At 40.9% G+C, this 23,176-nt stretch overlaps 2 protein-coding genes across 3 annotated transcripts; one reads left to right on the plus strand and one right to left on the minus strand.

Annotated features, from left to right (window-relative positions):
* Positions 1–24: 24 nt before the first annotated feature.
* Positions 25–9,736, plus strand: ctr9 (CTR9 component of Paf1/RNA polymerase II complex). Its single transcript, XM_030413853.1, has 23 exons — positions 25–200; positions 1,413–1,511; positions 1,604–1,843; positions 1,947–2,064; positions 2,147–2,236; positions 3,281–3,537; positions 3,627–3,734; positions 3,822–4,058; positions 4,199–4,417; positions 4,512–4,695; positions 4,780–4,868; positions 4,978–5,163; positions 5,815–5,902; positions 5,999–6,147; positions 6,228–6,344; positions 6,434–6,579; positions 6,677–6,748; positions 7,761–7,896; positions 8,025–8,174; positions 8,284–8,435; positions 8,521–8,614; positions 8,716–8,828; positions 8,923–9,736. The coding sequence occupies exons 1-23, from the start codon at positions 156–158 to the stop codon at positions 9,308–9,310; spliced, it is 3,477 nt and encodes a 1,158-aa protein (XP_030269713.1). The 5' UTR covers positions 25–155; the 3' UTR covers positions 9,311–9,736.
* A 584-nt stretch (positions 9,737–10,320) lies between these two features.
* Positions 10,321–18,483, minus strand: eif4g2a (eukaryotic translation initiation factor 4, gamma 2a). 2 transcript variants are annotated; one of them, XM_030413855.1, is made up of 21 exons: positions 18,278–18,483; positions 17,081–17,187; positions 16,892–16,948; positions 16,004–16,129; positions 15,759–15,861; positions 15,537–15,668; positions 15,383–15,449; positions 15,146–15,297; positions 14,863–14,973; positions 14,596–14,778; positions 14,363–14,501; positions 14,109–14,272; positions 13,891–14,010; positions 13,669–13,767; positions 13,477–13,581; positions 13,178–13,393; positions 12,808–13,066; positions 12,501–12,705; positions 12,173–12,381; positions 11,960–12,081; positions 10,321–11,482 (listed from the first exon to the last, which is right to left on the minus strand). In XM_030413855.1, the coding sequence occupies exons 8-21, from the start codon at positions 15,227–15,229 to the stop codon at positions 11,417–11,419; spliced, it is 2,082 nt and encodes a 693-aa protein (XP_030269715.1). In that variant the 5' UTR covers positions 15,230–15,297; positions 15,383–15,449; positions 15,537–15,668; positions 15,759–15,861; positions 16,004–16,129; positions 16,892–16,948; positions 17,081–17,187; positions 18,278–18,483; the 3' UTR covers positions 10,321–11,416. The 2 variants fall into 2 exon arrangements, with proteins under 2 accessions (XP_030269715.1, XP_030269714.1); XM_030413854.1 differs by lacking the exons at positions 16,892–16,948; positions 18,278–18,483.
* Positions 18,484–23,176: the final 4,693 nt, after the last annotated feature.

Below are 23,176 nucleotides of genomic sequence, written 5' to 3' on the forward strand. Positions count from 1 at the left end.
CAAGATCAAGATCTAGCCGGACACAATTTCCGTTGCACCGCACGTCTATTTGTTTCCTATCGGAAGCATGAAGTAGCTACCAACCGACAGCGGGCTTAAACATTTTTTAAATATTTTTATAACTCTAACTTCGAGTGGATTTTTCGTCCGCCAAGATGTCTCGGGGCTCTATTGAGATCCCGTTACGGGACACAGATGAGGTAAAACTCGTCTAATTAGTGGACTTGATTTATTGTGAATGTTTGGCTGAGTGAACCTCGCTGCACTGCTGTTAGCCGTGTATGCTAACTCCAGCTAGCATTAGCCAATGTTCAACACAGCGACGTATTTAATGTAAAGTGCGAGTGAGAAGATCTCTCCAAGTCGACACGAAACGTAAACGCTACGTTTGGAGCAAACAATATTAAAGTGCTAACGTTAACTAAATTAACATTCTGAATGTGAATTAAATATGAGCTCAGACACTGATTCAAGTTATTAGGTTAGATATTCGTTTGTTTTCCATCGTTGACTGTTGAAGAAGCTGTCCACGCTGAATGCAGCTGCAACTGAGATCCTGTTTTACTCAAAGAACGTTAAATTCACATCCTCTTAAATGATATGTTTAAGCTACAGCAGCATCGGTGTCAGAGACACTAAAGAAAGCATCAAAAGTAGTGTTGCCGGATCTTGACTAAGGTAGCAGTAGTGCGTCTTTTACAGTATCTGTTATCTTATATCGTCATCGATATGCACTCAGCTGCCAGGCTGAAGATTATGGTGCTGCTGAGTTGTATTGCTTTGTACACAGAGATGATTTTCATATTTAGGCTGCTCTTATTGACGTAAAACAGGCTGGGCAAATTATGAGAAATACCTCTCAGTACAATAATACAATTCAACTGCGTTACACCTTCAAAATGGCCATAGGTGAATTAACACCTCCCCAAAATAACTGATGATTGAGTGAATAGTGTGATACTGTAATTTGAATACTTGACAAAACCAAGTACTCAGTTGAGTTGATGCAAAAGTCACTCAAAAATAAGTAACATCCGTGTCATCACCCAAAATGGCCTTATATACATCGATAAATTGCAGACTAAGGGATAACTAACATGCTTTGAATGATATTGTAAAAGCTCTGGTGGCTGACATCCTGGTGAACGACAGCGGCAAATGCTTGTTTTTTTTATACAGCAACATAGCACGAGGAGGACGTGAAGATTTATTGTAGTACAAATTATTTCATTATGTCATTTCGATCTGTTCATTCATGAAACAATAGTGATACAGGTATCTCTGGTGCTGACCTGTGTTGTCAGTAACGTTTGATCGACGCTCACATTCATAATTCATAACAATCTGAAATGATAATTTGAGTTTTTTTCAGATGTCGATGCTTAACGACTTGAACAAACTGTATCTCGCAGGTTATTGAGCTTGACTTTGACCAGCTGCCAGAAGGTGACGAGGTCATCAGTATCCTGAAACAGGAGCATACACAGCTGCACATATGGATCGCCTTGGCGGTGAGTCAGTGGACCTGCAGTACCACACACAGTTGAATTGTTAAATTTCGTCCGTTTGCCAGTTGTCACAGTTTGAAATGTGTCTTTTTCAGTTGGAGTACTACAAACAGGGCAAAACAGAGGATTTTGTCAAGCTTTTGGAGGCAGCCCGTATTGATGGAAACCTCGACTACAGAGACCACGAGAAAGACCAGATGACCTGTCTGGACACATTAGCGGCTTACTATGTCCAGCAAGCACGTAAAGAGAAAAACAAAGATGCCAAGAAAGAGCTCATCACGCAGGCCACGCTGCTCTATACCATGGCAGACAAAATCATCATGTACGATCAGGTAAGAAAAAAGTCTGTCATGGCCTGTGATGATGAGAGACAATTTCAATGGCTCCACTGATGATGATATAAATATCAATGTCATATACTTACGAATTATTCAGAACCATTTGCTGGGAAGAGCCTGTTTCTGCCTGCTGGAAGGAGACAAGATGGACCAGGCCGACGCTCAGTTCCACTTTGTACTCAATCAGTCCACCAACAACATCCCTGCTTTGCTTGGCAAGATGAATTTAAAGATAATGTATTATTCTCCACCTCTGTGGTTGATTAGCTGAAATAATGACACGTTTTCATTCAACAGGGAAGGCCTGCATCTCCTTCAATAAAAAGGATTACAGAGGAGCGCTGGCTTATTACAAAAAGGCTCTACGTACAAACCCCGGCTGCCCAGGTAAACATCATCAAAACAGAACTCTGTAGAAATACCATGATATTATTACTATTTACTACTAAGTAAGTAAATGCACTTTTTCTAACATACTAGTACTGGAGTCTGGTTGGCACAATATATCAATATCTGAGAATAAAAAAACTGGTTATGATAATCTGCCTATAATCTATAATCTGCCAATAGTCCTTTTGAAATAAAGATCTAAACAAACATTCCTAAATTTCCTTTTCAAGTGAAACTTTATGATCAAAAATGACAGTATAAATGAAAATGATCAGTACATTTTGCAGTAAATTACTGCTAAATATTACAAAATTATTAATTTAAGATACATATATAGGAAATGGGAAACATGCAGTTTGAACTATTATTTTCATTACCTGTAGATTATATTACAATTAATCACCACATGTTTCTTCTTCAAATGACCATAGATATCTTTTTTTATGGGTGCAACTCATGATTATTTTTATTAGATCATCTGTATTACCATTATTTAAAACCATTATGTTTGAAAATGCTCATTATGATTTCCCTGAGCCCAAATTGAGATCAAGTGGAGTCCCAGAGACTCATCATAAATGACAAAAAAGACATGAAATACTTGATTATCAGAACAGTTGGAAACTTCTTCTCTTTCGATCGATTAATCAACCAATCGTTATAGCTCTATCAATATACAGTGTAATTAAGTGGAGAAAAGCAGGAAATACTTGCTTTGAAGAATGTCTTTTTTATGATTGGCATAAGTTATCACATTTATTGCTGATTCATTTTGCTGTAACTTGGAAAAGTGATGATTGTTTTTTCTGTTGGCAATCCTAGATAAAATTGCAGCTGGTAAAACATTAATGGACCGTCATCACTTGTTCATATTTAACAACATTGATTGTTAACACCCTCTTATCAGGGAAAAGTAAATATTGACCCATGTATCAGCCCGACTTTGAAAAAGTAATGCAATAACGACAGGAGCTGAAGACAGAGACTTGTTCAAGATTATTCCTCATCAATCTCTTATCTTGTTCCTGTGTATCTGTCCAGCTGAGGTACGGCTGGGGATGGGCCACTGTTTCGTGAAGCTCAACAAGCTGGAGAAAGCTCGTTTGGCATTCGGCCGCGCCCTTGAGCTGAATTCAAAGTGTGTGGGAGCTCTCGTCGGATTGGCAGTTTTAGAACTCAACAACAAGGAAGCAGACTCCATCAAGAACGGCGTGCAGCTTCTGTCACGAGCCTACACCATCGACCCCAGCAACCCCATGGTGCTCAACCACCTCGCCAACCACTTCTTCTTCAAAAAGGTCTGCAGTCACCGCAACACTTATACAAATCTAAACCAGAGTGGTGTTTAACTATTATTCACACATGCGTGTTCTCTGTTTACTATCAGGATTACAGTAAAGTGCAGCATCTGGCCCTCCACGCTTTCCATAACACAGAGGTCGAGGCCATGCAGGCTGAGAGCTGCTACCAGTTAGCCCGCTCATTTCACGTGCAGGTAAGATCCTAACTGATTCTGAGGCAAGGCACTGTTTGTGTCATCGCATTACATATCTGATAAAGTCTTTTCTCCTTCTTCTTCCAGGAGGACTACGACCAAGCATTTCAGTATTACTACCAGGCCACTCAGTTTGCCTCGTCCACTTTTGTGTTGCCCTTCTTTGGTCTGGGGCAGATGTACGTGTACCGACGAGACAAGGAGAACGCAGCGCAGTGCTTCGAGAAGGTTTTAAAGGCCTACCCCAACAACTACGAGACTATGAAAATTCTCGGGTCCCTCTACGCAACGTCTGACGATCAGGAAAAGAGAGACATTGCTAAAGTAGGCACCCTGCACAGATTGTTTCCTCACAGGCTCGTCAAGATGTTTGCCCGTCTGATTACACTTGTACTGCAAAAATTATCAAGTGTAAAAGATTGAATGGTCATATCTGAATACATTTCACTGTCTTTGTTCTCTAGGGTCATTTGAAGAAGGTGACAGAGCAGTACCCAGATGATGTGGAGGCGTGGATCGAGCTGGCTCAGATCCTGGAGCAGACCGACATACAAGGAGCACTGTCGGCGTACGGCACAGCCACCCGTATCCTGCAGGAGAAAGTGCAGGCCGATGTTCCCCCTGAGATCCTCAACAACCTGGGCGCTCTTCACTTCAGACTGGGCAACCTTGGAGAGGCCAAGGTAGCTATCAATATACATTACAGCTTATTTAATTTTTTTTCTATGATCATGAAGTTTTTAGGAACAGTTAATATTGTTGTCTTCTCTTCCACAGAAATACTTTCTTGCATCTCTCGAGAGGGCCAAAGCTGAAGGAGAGCATGATGAGCATTACTACAATGCCATTTCTGTCACCACGTCTTACAATCTGGCCCGCCTGTATGAGGCAATGTGCGAATTCCACGAAGCTGAGAAACTCTACAAAAACATCCTCAGGGAGCATCCCAACTATGTGGACTGTAAGTGTGCAGCATCATTAAAGCGAGAGCAAGAAGAAAAACGTTGGTATTCTGTAACACATTACTTTAACTTCTGGCCTCCAGGTTATTTGCGTCTTGGAGCGATGGCTCGCGACAAAGGAAACTTCTATGAAGCTTCTGATTGGTTCAAAGAGGCCCTGCAGATTAATCAGGTACATTGTCGCCTGTTGTAGTATCAGTGTCTTAACAACAGAGATAAACAAAATCTAATGTGAAACTCTGGCCAACACGATCTGATCTATTGTCCTCTGTTTGGTGCAGGATCACCCAGACGCCTGGTCTCTGATAGGAAACCTTCACTTGGCCAAACAGGAGTGGGGACCGGGCCAGAAGAAGTTTGAGCGTATTCTGAAGCAGCCGTCCACGCAGAACGACACCTACTCCATGCTGGCTCTGGGTAATGTGTGGCTGCAGACTCTGCACCAGCCCACCAGAGACCGCGAAAAGGTGCTGTCACATGTTATTTAAATTTCTGGTGTCATGTCGAAGTTGTAAATGTCGAACGTTAAAGTAGTTTGGTGAATGCTTTGCTAAATAACTGCAGTGATTCACACCTACACTACATACAGTTGTTTATTTCGTTCTTTGCTAATTGTCAATTCTCACGCTTTTGTAAATGCAACACACATGATCTGAGGTAAAATTAAGTTATAAATCAAAAAGATTTGTTGATTTGTTGTAAAAAGTGCAAAGTATTGTATGTGCACCTTCAGAATGAAAACCAAGGTACAAACTCCCTCAGTCTGATCATGTTCACTTGTGTCAAAAATAAGATTTAACATAAAATTTGACTCTGTTCTGGCAAAATCCAACAGTTAAAATCTAAACAAAGTACAGTATGCATCTTTTGCCAACTTGCCAGGATTTTCTTGAACTGAAATTAAATGGTAAGAATATATTTCCAAGTTAAACATTTTTCTCAAAAACCTCTTTACCTTTTCATTACTTGCTCCACAACACCAGTTGTTAACAAACAGGCTAATTAGACTAAATTTAATAGGCTTAAAATAAGTCTAATAGTTTTGTGTGTGTTTGTGTTTATGTGTGACGAGAAATGGTAGATCCTCAAATGGAGTAAGGCTTTTTTTCTGTTCACAGGAAAAGAGACACCAGGATCGAGCCCTGGCAATATACAAACAAGTCCTGCGAAATGACTCCAAGAACCTCTACGCTGCCAATGGCATTGGTGTGTTGAGCTATTTCTTTTTTTTTTTTTTTATTCTTTGTATTCTTGCAACTTTATATATATATGAAATATTAAACATAAACGTCTCGTGTCCAGGTGCCGTCCTGGCCCACAAGGGCTACTTCAGAGAGGCTCGAGATGTATTTGCGCAGGTGAGGGAGGCCACAGCAGACATCAGTGACGTCTGGCTGAATCTGGCTCACATCTATGTGGAACAGAAGCAGTACATCAGCGCTGTGCAGATGGTAAGGGCCCCGGCTGGGATCACCTATCAAAAATGATTATCGTTTTTCGTGTTTGTTGAGTATTTAAATCTGCTCCACAGTATGAGAACTGCCTGAAGAAATTTTACAAATACCAGAACACTGAGGTGCTGCTGTACCTCGCGAGGGCGCTCTTCAAATGTGGGAAACTCCAAGAGTGCAAGCAGATGCTGCTGAAGGTAATGTGGAGCAAAAATGAAAGGCTTTTACTTTGTGCAGCTATCTAAAAGGAGTCTAACCTCGCCTTTCTAATGTATCCCCAAACAAGGCCCGCCATGTGGCGCCCAGCGACACGGTGCTGATGTTCAACGTGGCTCTGGTGCTGCAGAGACTGGCCACTCTCGTGCTCAAAGATGAGAAGAGCAACTTGAAGGCTGTGCTCAGCGCCGTCAAAGAGCTTGAACTGGCTCACAGGTAAGCTTGATTTATATCTCCTCCCCCTCCCCCCAGCCTGATCCTCGTGCTGCCAGGTGCCTAATCCTCAAATTTCATCTCCCTCCTCCTCACACAGGTATTTCAGCTACCTCAGCAAGGCCGGAGACAAGATGCGGTTTGACCTCGCGCTCGCTGCTTCTGAGGCCAGGTCAGTCTGAATTAATTTTCACCAGGTTTTTAATAGACATTTATTTATTAGTTTTTGCCTTTAACAAGTCAGAAATACATTGGAACAATAAATAAAATGGTCAGTGATGTAAAGCCACCATCCCCCTCAGGACAAAAAAAAACAAAACATCACAACATTATATAATAGACATGTTGGACAAAATGGCATTGAACAGAAGATTGACACAACAGTATCATTTGCATTTCCTGTAAACAAGTCCATGTCACCCAAGTTTCCAAAGCTTCCCCAAGTTCACATTTCTCCAAGAACGTTAAAAAGCAATTCCAAACTTGAAACTGTGAGGAAAAGAAAACGATATATGTGAGAGGATGGATTAGGACGCACAGAGGAATTGTTTTTGTGCTGAAAACGTATGACTGCACGTGGTTCAGCAAGGATTCACGTTTACATTCTGTTGCACCTGCTTCATACGAATGGATGCATGATCAGACTGGGTTCAGAGAGGAAAGGAGAAGGAGGGTCAGCGACTGAATCAGATATTTAACTTGGTAGATATCCAGCAGACATCGGTGATGCGCAGGCGAGCTGTCCCCGAACAGTTCACATACACCGTCCATCATTAGCGGGAGTGTGTGCTTGATCCAACCCTGATCTGGGCCTTTTTTGTGGGCAAGCTCCCAAAAAAAGTCTGTGACGGCAAGATCAGATCAGGGCTGAAATCCAGTAATGTGAATTTGGCTTGAGCCATCAAACAACAGACAACAGGGCTTTTGACATCCTTTTAACATCTTGCTTGTAATAAACAAAAAATTGTCATTTTCTTCACTTCACTGTTAAACGTGAAATCCTCTGGTTACAAATCAGGAATACAAATACAATAGGCAACCGGGGACTGGATTTCAGATCATTTGAAAGATGCATTTAATTTGTTTTCAACTGTTAAAATAAAGACACCAATTCTTCCATCCATTGTGTTCATTTAGTGCATGTTGTAATATATTTGAGGTTTGGGTGTGTTGTGGGGTTGCAGGCAGTGCTCTGACCTGCTGAGTCAGGCTCAGTACCACGTAGCGAGAGCCAGGAAGCAGGATGAGGAGGAGAAGGAGCTTCGAGCCAAACAAGAACAGGAGAGGGACCAGCTGCGTCAGCAGCTGATGAAAGAACAGGTACTTCTCATTTCCAGAGGTTTTTGGAACTGTAAAACCTTTTGGTAGTTTCTCACTATAACTAGGTTTTTATTAGCTACAATCAAGTGCTTCTCATGAATCGGTTGGCTTGTCACCCTCAAACGTAGGAAGAAAAGCGGAACAGAGAGGTGGAGGAACAGAAGAAGCTTCTGGAGCAGAGAGCGTTGTACGTGGAGAAGACCAAAAACCTGCTCACCTTCGCCGAGGGATCAAAGGAAATGGCCAAAGAAAAGAAGAAGGGAGGCGGTGGAGGACGTGTGAGTGTTGGCACTGTTAGAAATCTTGAGAGTGGATTCAGACACTGAGCAGAAACTGTAGGGAATTCAGCGTGAATAATGTACTCTTTTCTTTTCCTCAACTTTAAAGCGTAAGAAAGGAGCTGACATGGATGAGTTTGTTAACGACGACTCTGACGAGGACCTGCCAATGAAGAAGAAGAAGAAGAGAAGGGGGGGCAGCGGCAGCGAGCAGGAAGAGGGTGAGGACGGAGAGAAGAAGTCCCGCAAGAAGAGGAGGAGGTGAGCCTGCTGCACTGTGCTGTGGTTCATTTTGACTGTTTCACAAGGCACAGAAGACACTCACAGCACATGTCTTGCTTTTCAGACCTGCTAAAGGAGGAGATGACAGCGATGATGAGGAAGGAGCATCGCGGCCCAAGAAGCAGCGTAAACCCAAAGAACGCAAGAAGTTTGAAAAGGTCCTTTGAGTTTTCCGTTCTAGAGTCATGATTATGTTCTTGGAATCCTTTTTGAAAATTGTTTTCATGCCTAATTTCTGTCAATGTGTTCTAATTTTTAGACTCAGCCGGAGCGCCTGCCACCTTCTCTCAAAGGAAAGATCAAGTCTAAGGCCATCATCTCTTCTTCCGACTCCTCTTCAGATGAGGATGGACTGAAAATAGCTGAAGACAGGTAAAAGCATAAACTATAAATTCCGAAGGTGTTCAAGTAAAAAGTGGATTAGTACAACATTAAACTTATGAGTGCACTTTTTTTTTTAACTCAGACAACAAAGAGACAGCGGGTCAGGATCTGAGGAGGAGGGCGGCCACAGGAAGCGCATTGCATCCGATAGCGAGTCAGATGGAGGAGGAAGGAACCGCTCTGGCAGTGAGGCGGGCAGCCCTCGTCGCTCTGCAGGCTCGGAGGATGACGACTCCGGCAGCGACCGTCCAGTTAAGAAGAGGAGGGTGCAGCGGCAGTCCGACTCGGAGCAGTCTGACAATGAGAGCAAGAGGAGTCGGTCAGGATCGGAAGATGAGTCCCGGCCCGGTTCGCCTGCCCGAGGATCAGACAGGGGGTCTGAACAGGGATCCGACAACGAGGGCTCGCCACGGCGCTCTGACAACGCCTCTGAACCTGAAGCCTCCAACAACGATGACGACAGCGATTAAATCTTCAAATGTTCCTCACAGACTCGTCCCCTTTGATGCTGAGAAAACTCTCCACATCGTTTTTATTTTCTAGTAAAAGCAGGAGCTTCTGTTCACACAGTATCTTTGAATTAGTCTAGAAAAGTGTTTTTTGTGACAGAGCATTGTGGTGTATTCCTCCCGTCTTATGTGTCTTTTCAGAGATGCTGTGTTTTGTTAAAGACAAAGGTGTCAATCTTTTTCTGAAGAGGGTCAGAGGAGAGAATGACCTAAAAATGAGACCTTGCCTCAGTTTCAAATAAAAATGAATTGTGTAAGATGTGGACCTTCTGCTTCTGTATTTCACTGTTAGTGACGCAGTAGAAAAGTCCCATCAACTTTGACTTTTGCTTACAACACAATGATTGTCCATTCTTATGTTTTGTGAAAGTAAAGAGTTTCTTTTAAGGTGTGAATGTGGTGTTTCACTACATATACACTCCAGCAACAAACCTAAAATGTCCTGAGCCCAGGACAGTTTAATAATTTAACTGCAAATATCTAAACCTTAAGTTGAAATGTATCAATTCAAGTTTGGAACCAGCTAAACATTGGCTCTGAAGAAATTTAAAACATTGTTTTCGTCAAAAATGGGATCAATGACATTGATACAGATCCAAGTAGTAGTTATCCTCCTAACCAAACTCTTTAGAATTAGATTGTATGTCAGTACATATTAACAGGATGTTATGCAGTAAAAAATAATTTCTGTCCAAAATGCCATCAAGTTTAAATGAGCTCCATATCTGCACTTATCTGGAGCCAAGCAGCTGTAACAAATAAGAACCTTTATGTACAATGTGCTCTAGTTCTTGATAGAAACATTGGGGATATGTACAGCAAAACCCACCATGCCAAATCAGCCTTGGATTTCAGGAACACTGGTCATAAATTTAGTTCAAATGGTTGTGCGATACCTCAAGGAAAAAAACAAAAACATGATTTAGGTTTTCAAGGTCGGCAAGAAAACAAGAATCCTCAGGACAATAAAATGAATTGTTAAACTTTATTCAAGGTTGATCTGTAGTCGTACACTCAACTTCTTGTGCTGACACTCTGAAAGAAGGTTTAAGTGTACACGCACAGTGCATTCTTTATAATTTCATGAAGATAAAAAGACCATTTAAAAACTTGACAAATATGGCAAACCGACGTAAAATTTTCCACACATGGTGGTGAACGACTGTAGCACAGGAAACTAAGCTTTGGCTGTCTCAAAGTTAAAATCGAGACATTCAAGTATAGTCCGAGATACATTAGAGGTATATCCATATGAATTGATAAATTAAAAAAAGGCCACACAGATTCATTCCTAACAGCACAAGCGTTTTGTACATTTAAAAAAAAAAAAAAAAAGAAAGAAAGCTCTTGATTTGTTAAAATAAAAATGGGTTACTGGAATCACACTGCGCAAACAAAAACCACTGCTGTTAGACATCAAATCCAGATCGTTATGAATTTTCAGACAAAATGGTCAGCTGTCAAGCACAAGGAAACCATTATTAAATCAAGGCAGGTGAAAACTGCAACTTAGGATTGTTTCTAGAAATCAAAGAAAGTGTATTTTAGTATTGCAACGACTCATGATGTCGAGCAAAGTGCATCTAAAAACTGATTAACAAAAGCAGATAAAAATGAGAAAAGACTCTTTGCTTTGATGGAGGTTTTTCTCTTTTGTAAACAGTTTAAGTTAATAGTTATGGCAGCACTTGGTGACTGACCAGATGTAAAAGGTGATAAAGGGTCAGGTTCAGGTGCTGGTGGTTTCCTGCACATTACCTACTGTTAAAAAGAAAAACATTACTCAGGATGATTGAAATGTATTAAAAACCATCTGCTGTAGGACATCAGAGGTTGAAAATCAAGAGAGAAAAGCATAAATACAATAAGATGGTAGTGAGGCTGGCTTGATCTGGTTAAACATATAGCGGAATGAGTTGTAACAGTGGTTGGAGGGGATAAACACGACTAGAGGAGAGGAGTTGAGGGAGGGGCAAGAAGACGAAAGAAAAAAAAAAGAGAAAATTGTATAAAGTAAAAAATAAATCTTTCATTGCATCCTGATAACACATGGCTTTGGCCTGTTCCTCAGTAATCTTCATCCTCAGACTCCTCTTCCTCTGCCGTCTCCAGCCAGGTCAGCCACTGGTTCACCTGCACCATCAAAACACAACATCTCAATTAGACAAAGTTTTCACATTTTTGAGCCGCTTGATCCTGGTTTTCGGATGATTTTTCCTGCCTTTATTTGCTACAACAGCTTAAGAGTGTGACCGCAAGGAATCATTGCAGCCTCATTTTCAAATCCCTGTACACATGATCAGCACAGTAACCAGGGCTGGACTCTTAAATCTCAGTCACCACCAATTTCTGTACCCACAGAGGATGGTCAGAAACTTTAAGAAAAGGCATTTACATGCTACAGAATTTGGTTTTATGAGTATTCCAGCTAGCACATCAACTTGTCTCAAACAAAGGATATATGGTTAACATGCACTTGTCTGGAATACTCAAAGCTGATCATTACCAGGCTACTATTGATCACATAAATATGTAAAGCTGCCATTCTGTCAGATAGCGGAAAAACTGTACAAAACCAAAAATGATCTCAAGCAGTGGACATAATATTACCTGAAATAATGCTTTCCCCTTCCCTGGATACTCTTGGTTGACATCTTCTTTCCAAGAAAGGAAGCCTTCTTCTTCGATTATTTCCATGTCATAAAAGTTTACAAAGTAGCGAAGCAACATGCCTGAAACCAGAAGAGCAAATATCAACTTCTGCACCAACACCTTCCCTTACTCAGACCAACACTTTTACACCTAACAAGTGTGTGTACGTACCTTTGGGGAAACCCTTTGTGTTGCAGTGGACCTGCAGGGCGTACATGGCGCTGACTTGCAGGTCGATGTGATCGTGCAGGAACTTCTGCATCACCGGCTTGAAAGACAGCAGGAGTTGCTTCTCCTCATCCAGCTGCTCTTTACTGGGGGATGAATGTTGCTCTTCATCATCGTCAGGGTTGATCTCGTAAGCAATGTACTGCAGGAAACTAGCAGAGAAGAAGATTATCAAATCATTGTTAATACTTTAAGACTCGACTTCCAAGATTTTTTCGTTATTCATTTTATTCAAGATTAATTTCATTGGACACAGGGTCCACTGCTGTACCTGGTCATGAGGATGTTGACAAAGCCCTTGTCAGTGTGGAGTTTAGGGGAGATGTTGTCTTTGATCCACTTGTAGATGGACTGTGGAGAGGGATCTACTTTGATTTGCTTCAGCAGCTCCTTCTCCAGTTTCATGAGTGGGAACAAAAAGCTGAGACCTTTCCCCTCGAGAATCTCCAGCATTCTGTCTTTGTTCTGATCGCATTCTATGAGAGGATGGGGGAAAAAAATAAAAAAAATACCCATCAGTACCAACAAAAGACTCACACTTAGAAAAGAACATATGGTCAGAGCAGGTTTACACATACCAGGTAGCATCTTTAGCATGTTGACCGTGCTCTGCTGGAACAGGTCACCCAGCCACTCACGATCCTTCAGTTTAACCATCTGCTGCAGACAGAGCAGGAACAGTGGGAAATGTGCACCATTCTCCAGCGGATGGGCCAAATCGGTGATGCTGACCAGGTCTACAATGATGGCGCGAGCTGCAAACTGTGCCAGGTAGGACTTAACCAGTGGGATTTCTTCCTCGATTTTGGGACACTGGTCCAGAACACCCAAGAAGGCCTATCAAAGACAAACAGAATGGTTAGTGCTGAACTGCCGCTTCACATTCAGATGGTAAAGAGTTTAGTACATTCCGATTAATTTTAAATATTTGAAGGTTACAACACTGACCTGCATTAGGTTTTCTCCAGTGACAATGCCCTCTGTGCAGAGTGCATGGACCAGGGTGCTTGCATGTTCCTTGTCCTCATCTGAACGATCAAGGGAATACACCACAATCTTGTTCAGCATCTCAGACAAGAAGTGCTTTGGAGCCCTCATCTCCCTCACAGCGTTCACTGCCTCATCGATGTTCTTGCTGTTCAGGTAATCTGCCACCAATGTCTCCTGGAGAGGGAATGACATTCAGATTTAGTATGCTAGTTATACAGTATAATGTGGATAAAGGAAGCACACCGCGAGAAACGTACGGTCATTTTCTGCAACTCTTCCTTTGTAGGTGGGGCCTTCTTAGTCGACTTGGCAGGTTTTTCCTGAATAGGAGGAGGGTTGATTTTCAGGCCAAGCTGTGGAGACTAAACAAAGAAAGCCAAATGAATATCTGTTCACTGGGACTAAACACATCAGATAAACAGATTTCTCTGTTAATGATAAAATGTTACCTGTCCTAGCGGTGAACCTTGGGCAGGAATCATAGTCATTGGTGGCTTCTGCACTTGTTTTTTATTCAAGATGAAGGACTGTGCTGGCCTCAGACTGACCTAAAGGGGTGAAGACAGCCAACAGGATCAATTTAAAATGGAGCTCAGCCTACTCCTAACAAAAAACCTCAAGACGCAACAAAAACAAACATGATCTCAGATGATCAATGAGAGTGGTCGTACCTCATCAGCATTGAGCTTCCCTTTCTTGCTGAAACGTGGAGCCATGTCCTTAGACTGCATCTGCATCTGCAGCTGCGCTGTATGATTCTGTTTATGGCTGAAAACTGGTGAATTCTGCCCCTTTTAAAAAAAGAGATTTAAGATTTATAGTGAGGAAAGACTACTTCCTAGATTCACTCTAACATAAAAAAATTACACTGTAGATGTACTGTACATACCTGGCTTGGTTTTATGTATGGTTTGCTTCCAGCTTCAAACTGAGGCTGGTGTGAACCGTTACCGTTTACAGCATGGCCATTGTAGTGTGGGGTTGTGCGATGACGTCCCATGGTTGGGGAATAGTGGTCCTGAATGACCCCTGGACCTGTACCTATGCTGATTCCTACCAAACACAAGACAACAAACATTACAACATTGATAAAGGATGTTTCCGTGATTGGTACATCAAGGTGATGGTGTAAAGTTCACATACCAGGCATTTGTCCAAACATATCAGCCAGTCCACCAAGAGGTTCCCTGTCAAACTTGATCTTCGTTGGCAGATAGGAGTTCTCCATGAAGAAGTCATTCCTCATTCCATCGGATGAAGGTGGTATAAAAACACCCAAATCCTGCAACACAGATTGTACCAATAAGGTTAATATTTGATATCATGAATCATTTAAAAAAAAACCAGACAATTCAAAGTAGACGTGGTAGACTAACCTTCACTGCATCCTGACGAACTTGGTTGATCGTCTTCGGTCCGTTGTCAACGTGAGCTTTACGAGGCGACCAGTGGTTCGCACGCAGCTCCACTGTATTCTGCAGCAGGAAACGAATCCTTGCTGGCAGCTCCTTGTTGATCGTTAAGGACTGCATGCGGCCAAAGTACTGATCCATCAAAGACTGGAATAAGAATGTATTTGTTAGTAAATGGAACAAAGGGATCTTAGGCAACACTGTCACTTGGTTGTTTTCCCACACACTCACCCTGGCCTTTGCGTGATCAAGTTTAGGTCCCACTGTTTTCATTATCTGACAGAGGCATTCCAAATCTTCACCCATATCCTTGAGTTGGACTCTCTTCTTCTTATCCAACAGCTTTAAAAGAAATGAGAAAAAAAAAAAAAAAAAAAAAAAAAAGATAAAAATTAGGCATCTCAGGACAACTTCCAGGATGTTTTCAGACCGACAGGTTAATCTACACGTTAAGAAAACAAACTAGGTTCATGATAACACCCAACTATGTAATAGTTTGATCAACAAAACTTACTGTTTTGATGCACTTATGAAGGATAGATTCGTGGATGAGGTTGAGTTTGCCAAGTTCACCAATGAATTTGATGTTGCCAAGCATCTTGATCTTTGCAATAGCACGCTGCTCCTCCTCGTCAGAGGTGAGTGGGCCGTCATCTTTGTCGAAGACTACAGAACAAAAAGGAATTTTTAAACAATTCACTACAAGACCAAATCTTATATGATACATATGTATCAAATGTAATTTACTCACGTTCAACATTTCTGGCACGGTTCTCAAATTCATCTTGAAGCTTGGAAATCAGAAGCCGTCTGAAGGTCTGTAAAACAAAACAAAAAATTCTAAATCCAAAATGGACAATACCAGAAAGCAGTAATGCAAGACCATATTCTTGTGCAAATCTTACAGTATTCTGCTTTTGTGTTGCTGGATTTTCTGATGATGGCTCTTCAAAGTTTGGTGCATCCTCTGCCAAGCGTAGACATAGTTGAGCGTATAACTGGCTATACTTGGGCTCTTCAAGGGCTTTGTCAACAATCTTGGGTGAAAAAAAGAGAAAATAAATTAAGTGCCAATTTCTATAAGTTAAAATACATGTACATGAACACAGTATAAAGAGAATACGCACCAACAAGATGATTCCTTTTAAGACAAGTTTTGACTCTATGCCAACATTGAGGAGCTCCAGGCATAGTTTGTCAAACTTCTCAGGAGTCAGCTTATTAAGTATGCTAGAGAGGAGACAACATAGCAATAACATTATGAATTTAATTAATCTCAAGCTGGCATATTCAGGTCCTATGTTACAATGTCAATAACACTACACCAACATTAGTGTAACTGAAGTAAAAATGGATTGAATTGAAAACTTACCCTCTCACTTTCCTGAAGATTGCATCCTTATGCCCTTTCTCGTTGTAGGAGTTTGCATCTCTTCTAATGCGTCGAGAAGGTACCCATCTCTGAACGCCAGGACCTGGGGTTTTCCCCAGGAACTCGCTATAAAACAAAAAAGAGATAATGTTATAATACAGGAAAGCAAAACCTTATCGCAGTTATGTAGCCTTGATATCTTTGGTGATCGAAATACAAAAGGCCCCGCCTCAACTTACAGCAATGCCACTAAACACTAAAATCTGTTGATAATTAAATCAGGCATTTTATGCCAAAGTGAGCATGAGGGAAAAGGATGTAGTCACATTGCCAGGGTGTGACACAATCAGCTGCTCGACTGTTAAAATGTTTGTCTTGACATGTTTGCATTCTCATTTTTTTGAGCATGAAGACTTGCAGTGAGAAGTTAACTGACTTATAACGGGCTGTACATTTCAGCCACCAACTACAAATAGGTTGTTCATACCATAATTTACATAACATGACTTTCTTTGGTATACCATTGATCATCTGAGAGAATCACAAGGAAAACACCCCTTGAGCTGGCATGCTACCAGCTTGTGTGTCAAAATATTGACCATGGCAACACCCCAACCCCTGCTAATGAGGTGGAAGGTCGTGAAATCTCAAAGTAAAGCTGCCAAATATCCATTTTCCAAATGACAAGCTATATCACAACAACAGGAAACCACCACCCTGTCATGGCATCAAGCCATATATTAGAGACACCCTTTTCTCCCAGAGGTGCTAATGTAAAAGAATTATAAGTGGAAATGCAAATAAAGCCCAATTTCAATGTGGATTAATTGTTATGTACCTTGGACTAGTGTCTAGGTGCTGAATGTGAAAGGAAAAGTAGAAAATCACCTGTTGCAGACAGTCTTGGGATAGTGCTGAGGTGCACCCCCACCTCCTCCCCCTACGCTGTGATACAATAAAAAGATAAAAAAAAAAAAAAAAGGTTTTAACTTAAGATAAGGAAATGTGATCCTAGGGCTTTGTGTGAAGTACTGTAAAGGGTTTCAGTATAAAAAAGGTGACAAGGCAGTGAAATACCTGAAACGAGAAGGACCCCCTGGTGCAACGACACTCTCCACTTTGGCGGCTTGACAAATTATATCTGTAAAGAAAGATGTACTAGGAGAAGGACGGGAAAGAGCGACCTGAAAGTAGAGACACACAGGAAAACACATTAGTTAGCTGACAGCTAGGGATTTTTTTTTAATGGAAACTAACACACATTGACGTGCCATCGAGCACATTACAACCAGGTGACATTAGTATCTGACACACTGGGCTTTTATTTATAGTAAGTGTTAAGAGATTTCAACCAAACTGTTGAGCACATGAGCGCCTACACGTGTCCGTACAAGTGGATGTGAAACTGAACAGTGCTAACGTTAGCTAGCTTAGCACAGTGAAGCTAGCTCACTACGATGGCGATGTTGTGTCGACGTCTGTTTCACAATCGCTTTGTTTCTCATAACCTCAATCCAACGATTCAACTCTCTTCAGAAACAACCAACAATAAATTATCGGTAACACAGGTTTCCTTTGCACAGCCTTAATTTGATTTAAATCACGGAGGGCAGCGCTAACATTTAGCTACAGGAAACGCTGTACGATATGTCGACACAAGTCGACCTAGATAATTACATCAAGGCACATGTAGCCAACAAGGGCCTTGAAGTAATTACCCAGATCTGACCTTTGAGTAATCCTCAATCATTTGGATTCAGAAAGACTTCTCAATGTAGTCTTAAGTACCTGGTTCCTAATTCTACCCCTCAATTAAACAATTTACGGAAAAAAATATCGAATACCGTGTGTAGAAAACCTTTGTTCTACCAATGTAAAATCGTTTTATATAATTCAACGAAATGTGTATTCATTTGGATATGAAATTACTTTAATACAAGCCAAGAAGAAAAACCCCATCAGCTGATTTTATGAGGTCTTTGTTCAGACACCGGATGTCCACTCACAGCGACATCTTGAGGGGTTTTGTTATGTAGGCCGCCGGTAAGCTAACAAGCCGTAAACAACTCTTGGACAGCAAATGCCGTTTTTTCTGACCAGAAAAAACAGTTTAGCCGCACTTCAATGACAACGAGGTCAAGTTGACTTGAAAATCCACATATATATATAAATCACATTATCCTAATTAGACGAACTTCGTACCAGATCGGTTAGTTAACAGTTAACCTAGTTAGCTTACGTTAGCAGGGCGAGGAAAACAGCGACATGGCTTACCTTTACAAAAAGAACGTCAGCTTAGTTGTTGTCTCGACAACAAAGATATAAAAAAAATAAAGAAAGAGTAGAAAAGAGCTCAAAAGTCGTGTTAGACCCTTAAAGGTTTGTTTTTATCGTTAAAAACACGACGGTGGAGCGGTGCTAGGTACCGGCCGGCTTCTCTGAAGAAAGACTGCTGACTGTTCACCGACGTCATGCGGAAGCCGCTTTTTGTGTGGGGGCTGACGGGGACGTCATCATCCCACCCAGTCGACGTCACTTACAAAAAAACACCTCATGGACATTTCGCAATCTGCTCTCATCAGAATAACGTGCCAGGCATCCGGTCCAGAGGGTTTATTCTCCCCTAATTTTATGTGGCGATGAGCTCGGACATACTGATCACCTAACATTAATCTGTGTAGTCAGAGTTTAATTGATTTTTTTAACAGTTGATTAGTTTTTTTGGGGGGCCTGAATACACATTTCTCACATTTGGATACAGAGGAATGTATGGAAACTCATTCATGCCAGGTAAATAAATGCATTAATGTTGATAGACATCTTTGACATGATGATGTGATAATTCAAAAATGTGACTTCATAACTCATAACATTGATTTTTGGGCTCACAAGTTTGACTTTTCGTCTCATAATTTGAATCCAGAATGATGAGAAATTGAGTTGAAAATGTGCGTCTCATAACTTACTATTTTAATGAATTTAACTTGGTATCTCATAGAGCTGGGTAATACATTGATGTATTAGCATTGTGATGTAGATTTTGGATATTGTTATATCGTGATATGGCACGAGTGTTGTCTTTTCCTGGTTTTAAAGCTGGCATTATAGTAAAGTGATGTGACTTTCTGATCTCACCAAACTGTTCTACTTAGTCATTATATCCACATTACTGATCTGAGACATCTCATTGTGCTAATATAAAAGTAATAGCCAACCCTATAAAACATTGATTATTTGGTCAAAAATATTGGGATCTTTTATGTTGTTGCTCACTTCTAGTGTTTATGAAGGGCGTTTGAGGAGATTTCAAAAGATGAAGATACATATTTTGTATCGTGATATCGTTCTAATATATTTTGCAATATTATTTTATGGCCCGGCCCTAGGATCTCAAAATTGACTTTTTCCTCGCATTTATGTTTCTAACTTTGATTTAGTATCTCATAATTTCAAATCCTAATTATCTAAATCAAAACTGTATAATCCCATGATTTTGTCTTTCATCTCATAATTTTTACCTACCATGAGGATTTGGTTTTTGCCTAATTTTCTCCTGGTGGATGTGATTTTTCATACAAAAGACACCTCCATCACGGCAGAACAAGGCTAACTGGATTGTAAATTCACCAGGGTTGCCCTATCGATCCTCCCAGGGAGACTCAATTTTCATGCCCTTGTCCAGGGTGAAGTCTGAGCACAGGGTTAGCTACAGGCCATCAACCCTGGAGCCAGTAGGGATTAAGTGTTTTTACTCAAGGATGCCACAGGAGGAGGATCGATTGCTGTTGTCAGAAGACTCAAAACCTTTTCAGTTGAGAAACAACTATAGCCTGTCCCCCTAATGGGTACCTGAATGTTTTATGAGACTGCTAGGAGTTGAATTTAAAAGCCACGGGGCATGCGTACATAATTAAACCATTTACATGTACTGAGTTTAAGCGCGTGGACTTACAGGCTGATTGTACGCTCATGGTTTCTATCCACTGGTGTAAGAGTAAGACGTGTCAACACACGCTGGCTATTTTGCATGAAGTAGTGGTTCCCAGTGGATTCCTGTCATGCTTTTAATGACTACCTTGACCCTTTTAAAACTAATGACAGCATTTTCACAGAATGTACATGGTATATTCATGGGCTCCAGAGGATGAATTCCAATGTTTACGTTGTGATCACCTGACCTTTTTTGTAGCACCAGCATTATGACAAAATGTCAACCTATTTCCCCTTCTGTCAGACTCTGTGTTCAAATCTAAATCTCATGCAGCCCACACTTGTTGTTGTACTCATTTTTAAAATTGTTATTGTCAGAGTGGAGTTAAAGGTGTGGGGTGTAACAGTTTCACAAGAAGTTCCGTTCCTGTGTGTTATTGAGAATACGACACCCATGTCATTGTTCACATTGATTTGGCAAGATGAGTCACTTCCTCCATCTGCGGGGAAATGACTGCTGGCTGATACCAGACTGGTGACGCCTCCTCGGATCTTGTTACAATGCACCGCCCCTTATGCAAGATAAGCTGCAAGCTAATTCAGATAAGACACATCCAGAGAGCTTGGCAAAGTTTGTTTCTGGAAGGTATGAACTTTAAAAGCACTGACTGATTGGAGAGCAAAGTGAATATAAAGTCTAAAGTCACAGTGAATGTTAAGATGTTGACAGTGTTAGTCAGGGCTCTTCCGCTGGCTTGTTGTGACACGGTCAAACCTGTACAGCCAGTGTGTCTGGGACTCTTTGTACTGACACCATGTTTGGGGGAAAACAGCCATGTGCTGAACAAAATCCAGGCTTGACTTACATATATTTACCTGTCTTACTCAGTGATTTCCTTTTTTTCCAAGAAGACGGATACCAGTCTCTTGAATATAACACTGTAAGCATGTGTTGTCTATTCACTTACATCTTAAAGGTGATTCCTTGTCGGCCTCCCTATTGACACACTTTGATAAACCTAAACCCATCACTTTCAGAGATGTTTGTTTCATCATGTGTGTCTCATCTTTTTCCCAATTTGTTGAGGGACCGTTAGAGTCACGCCGGCACTCATTTGCTGCTTCGCTCCTGAGGCGCATCAATCATTCATCAAAAGCTAAATGAAGCCAGTTGTCTGACAGTAAACACTCCACTCCAAGTTAATTAAGCCCAGTGTGCCCATGAAGTTAGCTAAGGCTAGTTTTGCTCTCGAGGAAAACACAATGCAGTCGCAGCGGTTTGATTTGTGTCTTTTTGATGTAGGCCTCAATCATCTTATGATGGTGTTTGAACCTCGTTTGGACCTTTAGTATTAACATTGAAAGAAGCTTTCAGTCATAATATGAATGTATGTGAGAACCTAAATGTGTTGTTCAGTAAACAGGTAACATGTTTACATTTAGGCTTTTCAATGAGCTGCTTATTTTTCTTTTTCGTGTTTTTTAAGGTCCGATACAGATTAGCGAAGACAGACTTACTGTACCTATTTAAAAGCTGAATGTAAACGTAAAGCTGATTAAAAATGGAGCACAATTTTTTAAACTCGTGTCAGAAATGATCGTCCACTGCATCTCACATAGCCCAACTATTAAAGGACAAGTTCATCCAAAAATGAATATTAAGCCATCATCTACGCACTCCCATGCCGGTAGAGTGTCAGAGGAGGAGCTATACATATTATGCATATACAAGTCTATTTCTATTTCTTACCTTTTTTTTAATATTGTTTTTATTGTTTATTGTTAAATTGAACTGCCCTTTGGCTGCTGTGACACACACATTTTCTCATTTGCAGGGCTAATAAAGGAATTCTGATCTAATCACAGGAAGTTTTGAAGTCCACAAAACATTTGTGGAGCATCAGGCTGTTTTGTTGCAAAGATTGTGAGATTTTATAGCGTACGTCTTGAAAGTCTTGACCTCGGAAACACAAGCTGATATCCTCAAGTCCTTCATGTGTTCAGAAAAGAATTTAATTTTGATATAGTACATTTCCAACTATCTGTTCGGGGAAATTGTGTAATATGAGGACAGCGACTGACTGGACCTTTTGGTTTTGTCAGCTGCTGTTTTGAAGCCAAGAATGACCTTACAATCGCTTGACTTTGAATGTCAGAGTGACTTTTTTTTATCAGTATGTTCTAACTCATGAATGACAAATTAAAACCTGAAGTTTTTTAAAAAAAATGAATAAATGATTAACTCAGTCAACTGCAGTTGCACCTAAAAGTGAATGTGCATCCAACATTTTAACTTGGCTGAGTGTCACTCTTTCATTGAGCAAAACCGATGTGCCCCCATTGTGTCATTAAAACCCAAACTCAGTCCACTTCATGATGATATGTGAGCGACAGATCTGCCATGGTAGTCTATAACAATTAAAGTTTAAAGGAACACTGTAGGCTGCATAATTAGGTAATGATAAATCATGCAACAAGCCGGAGTTGGGCTGCTGATGAATGTGTCGACCAAGACCTCAGGAAGGCAATGACAAAAATACAGAATTACTGTGATTCTTGCCAGAAGCGCAACAGTAACAGAGTGATAAAACGGTGGCCTTTGTGATCAATCAAGGAAAAAGCCATGAGGACAAGTCTAAAATTTCCAAAAAAAGGCAAAAAGAGTCTGATGAACTAAAAATGAAGCCTGTAAGCTGTGAGACAAAGGGCTCGGTCAAATGAGAGGAAGCAGCATCCATCTTTGATCAGCTTTACCTTCAAGTATCATCAGGGACTGAGTGCTTTATGTAAAAAGAGAGAAAACGACGAGTGGAGCCAAGTATAAATTCAGATAAATTCAGATAAATTCATCAGTAGAACCTCCCTCATAGTGCCAAAGATGTAAAACCAGGCGGGCAATGACATTGAAAATGACACTGAGAATATGTAAAATGCTGTCCAAACCTTCTCTCCAGCCATGAAATAAAAACAACTGTAAGTGAGTTAAACTGTTTTGTAATTATTGTTTATAGACACAGTATGTAGTTTGGGGCAAGACATTTTAATCAGATGAAATCAAACACATCTCTTTGTTTTTTATGACTGAATAAACAAACTGACCATAAAGGACAACATTTCATGCTATTTTGCTTTGTTAATATGTGGTGGACCCTGCCACCTCTCTAGCTTCAAACAGTGTTCTGGGACCTTATTGTCCTCTGAGAACAGTTTGTTTATGCAGTTCGGTAAAGGTAAATATTTCTG

Source organism: Sparus aurata, chromosome 4, assembly GCF_900880675.1.
Source record: "Sparus aurata chromosome 4, fSpaAur1.1, whole genome shotgun sequence".
Taxonomy (NCBI): Eukaryota; Metazoa; Chordata; class Actinopteri; order Spariformes; family Sparidae; genus Sparus; species Sparus aurata.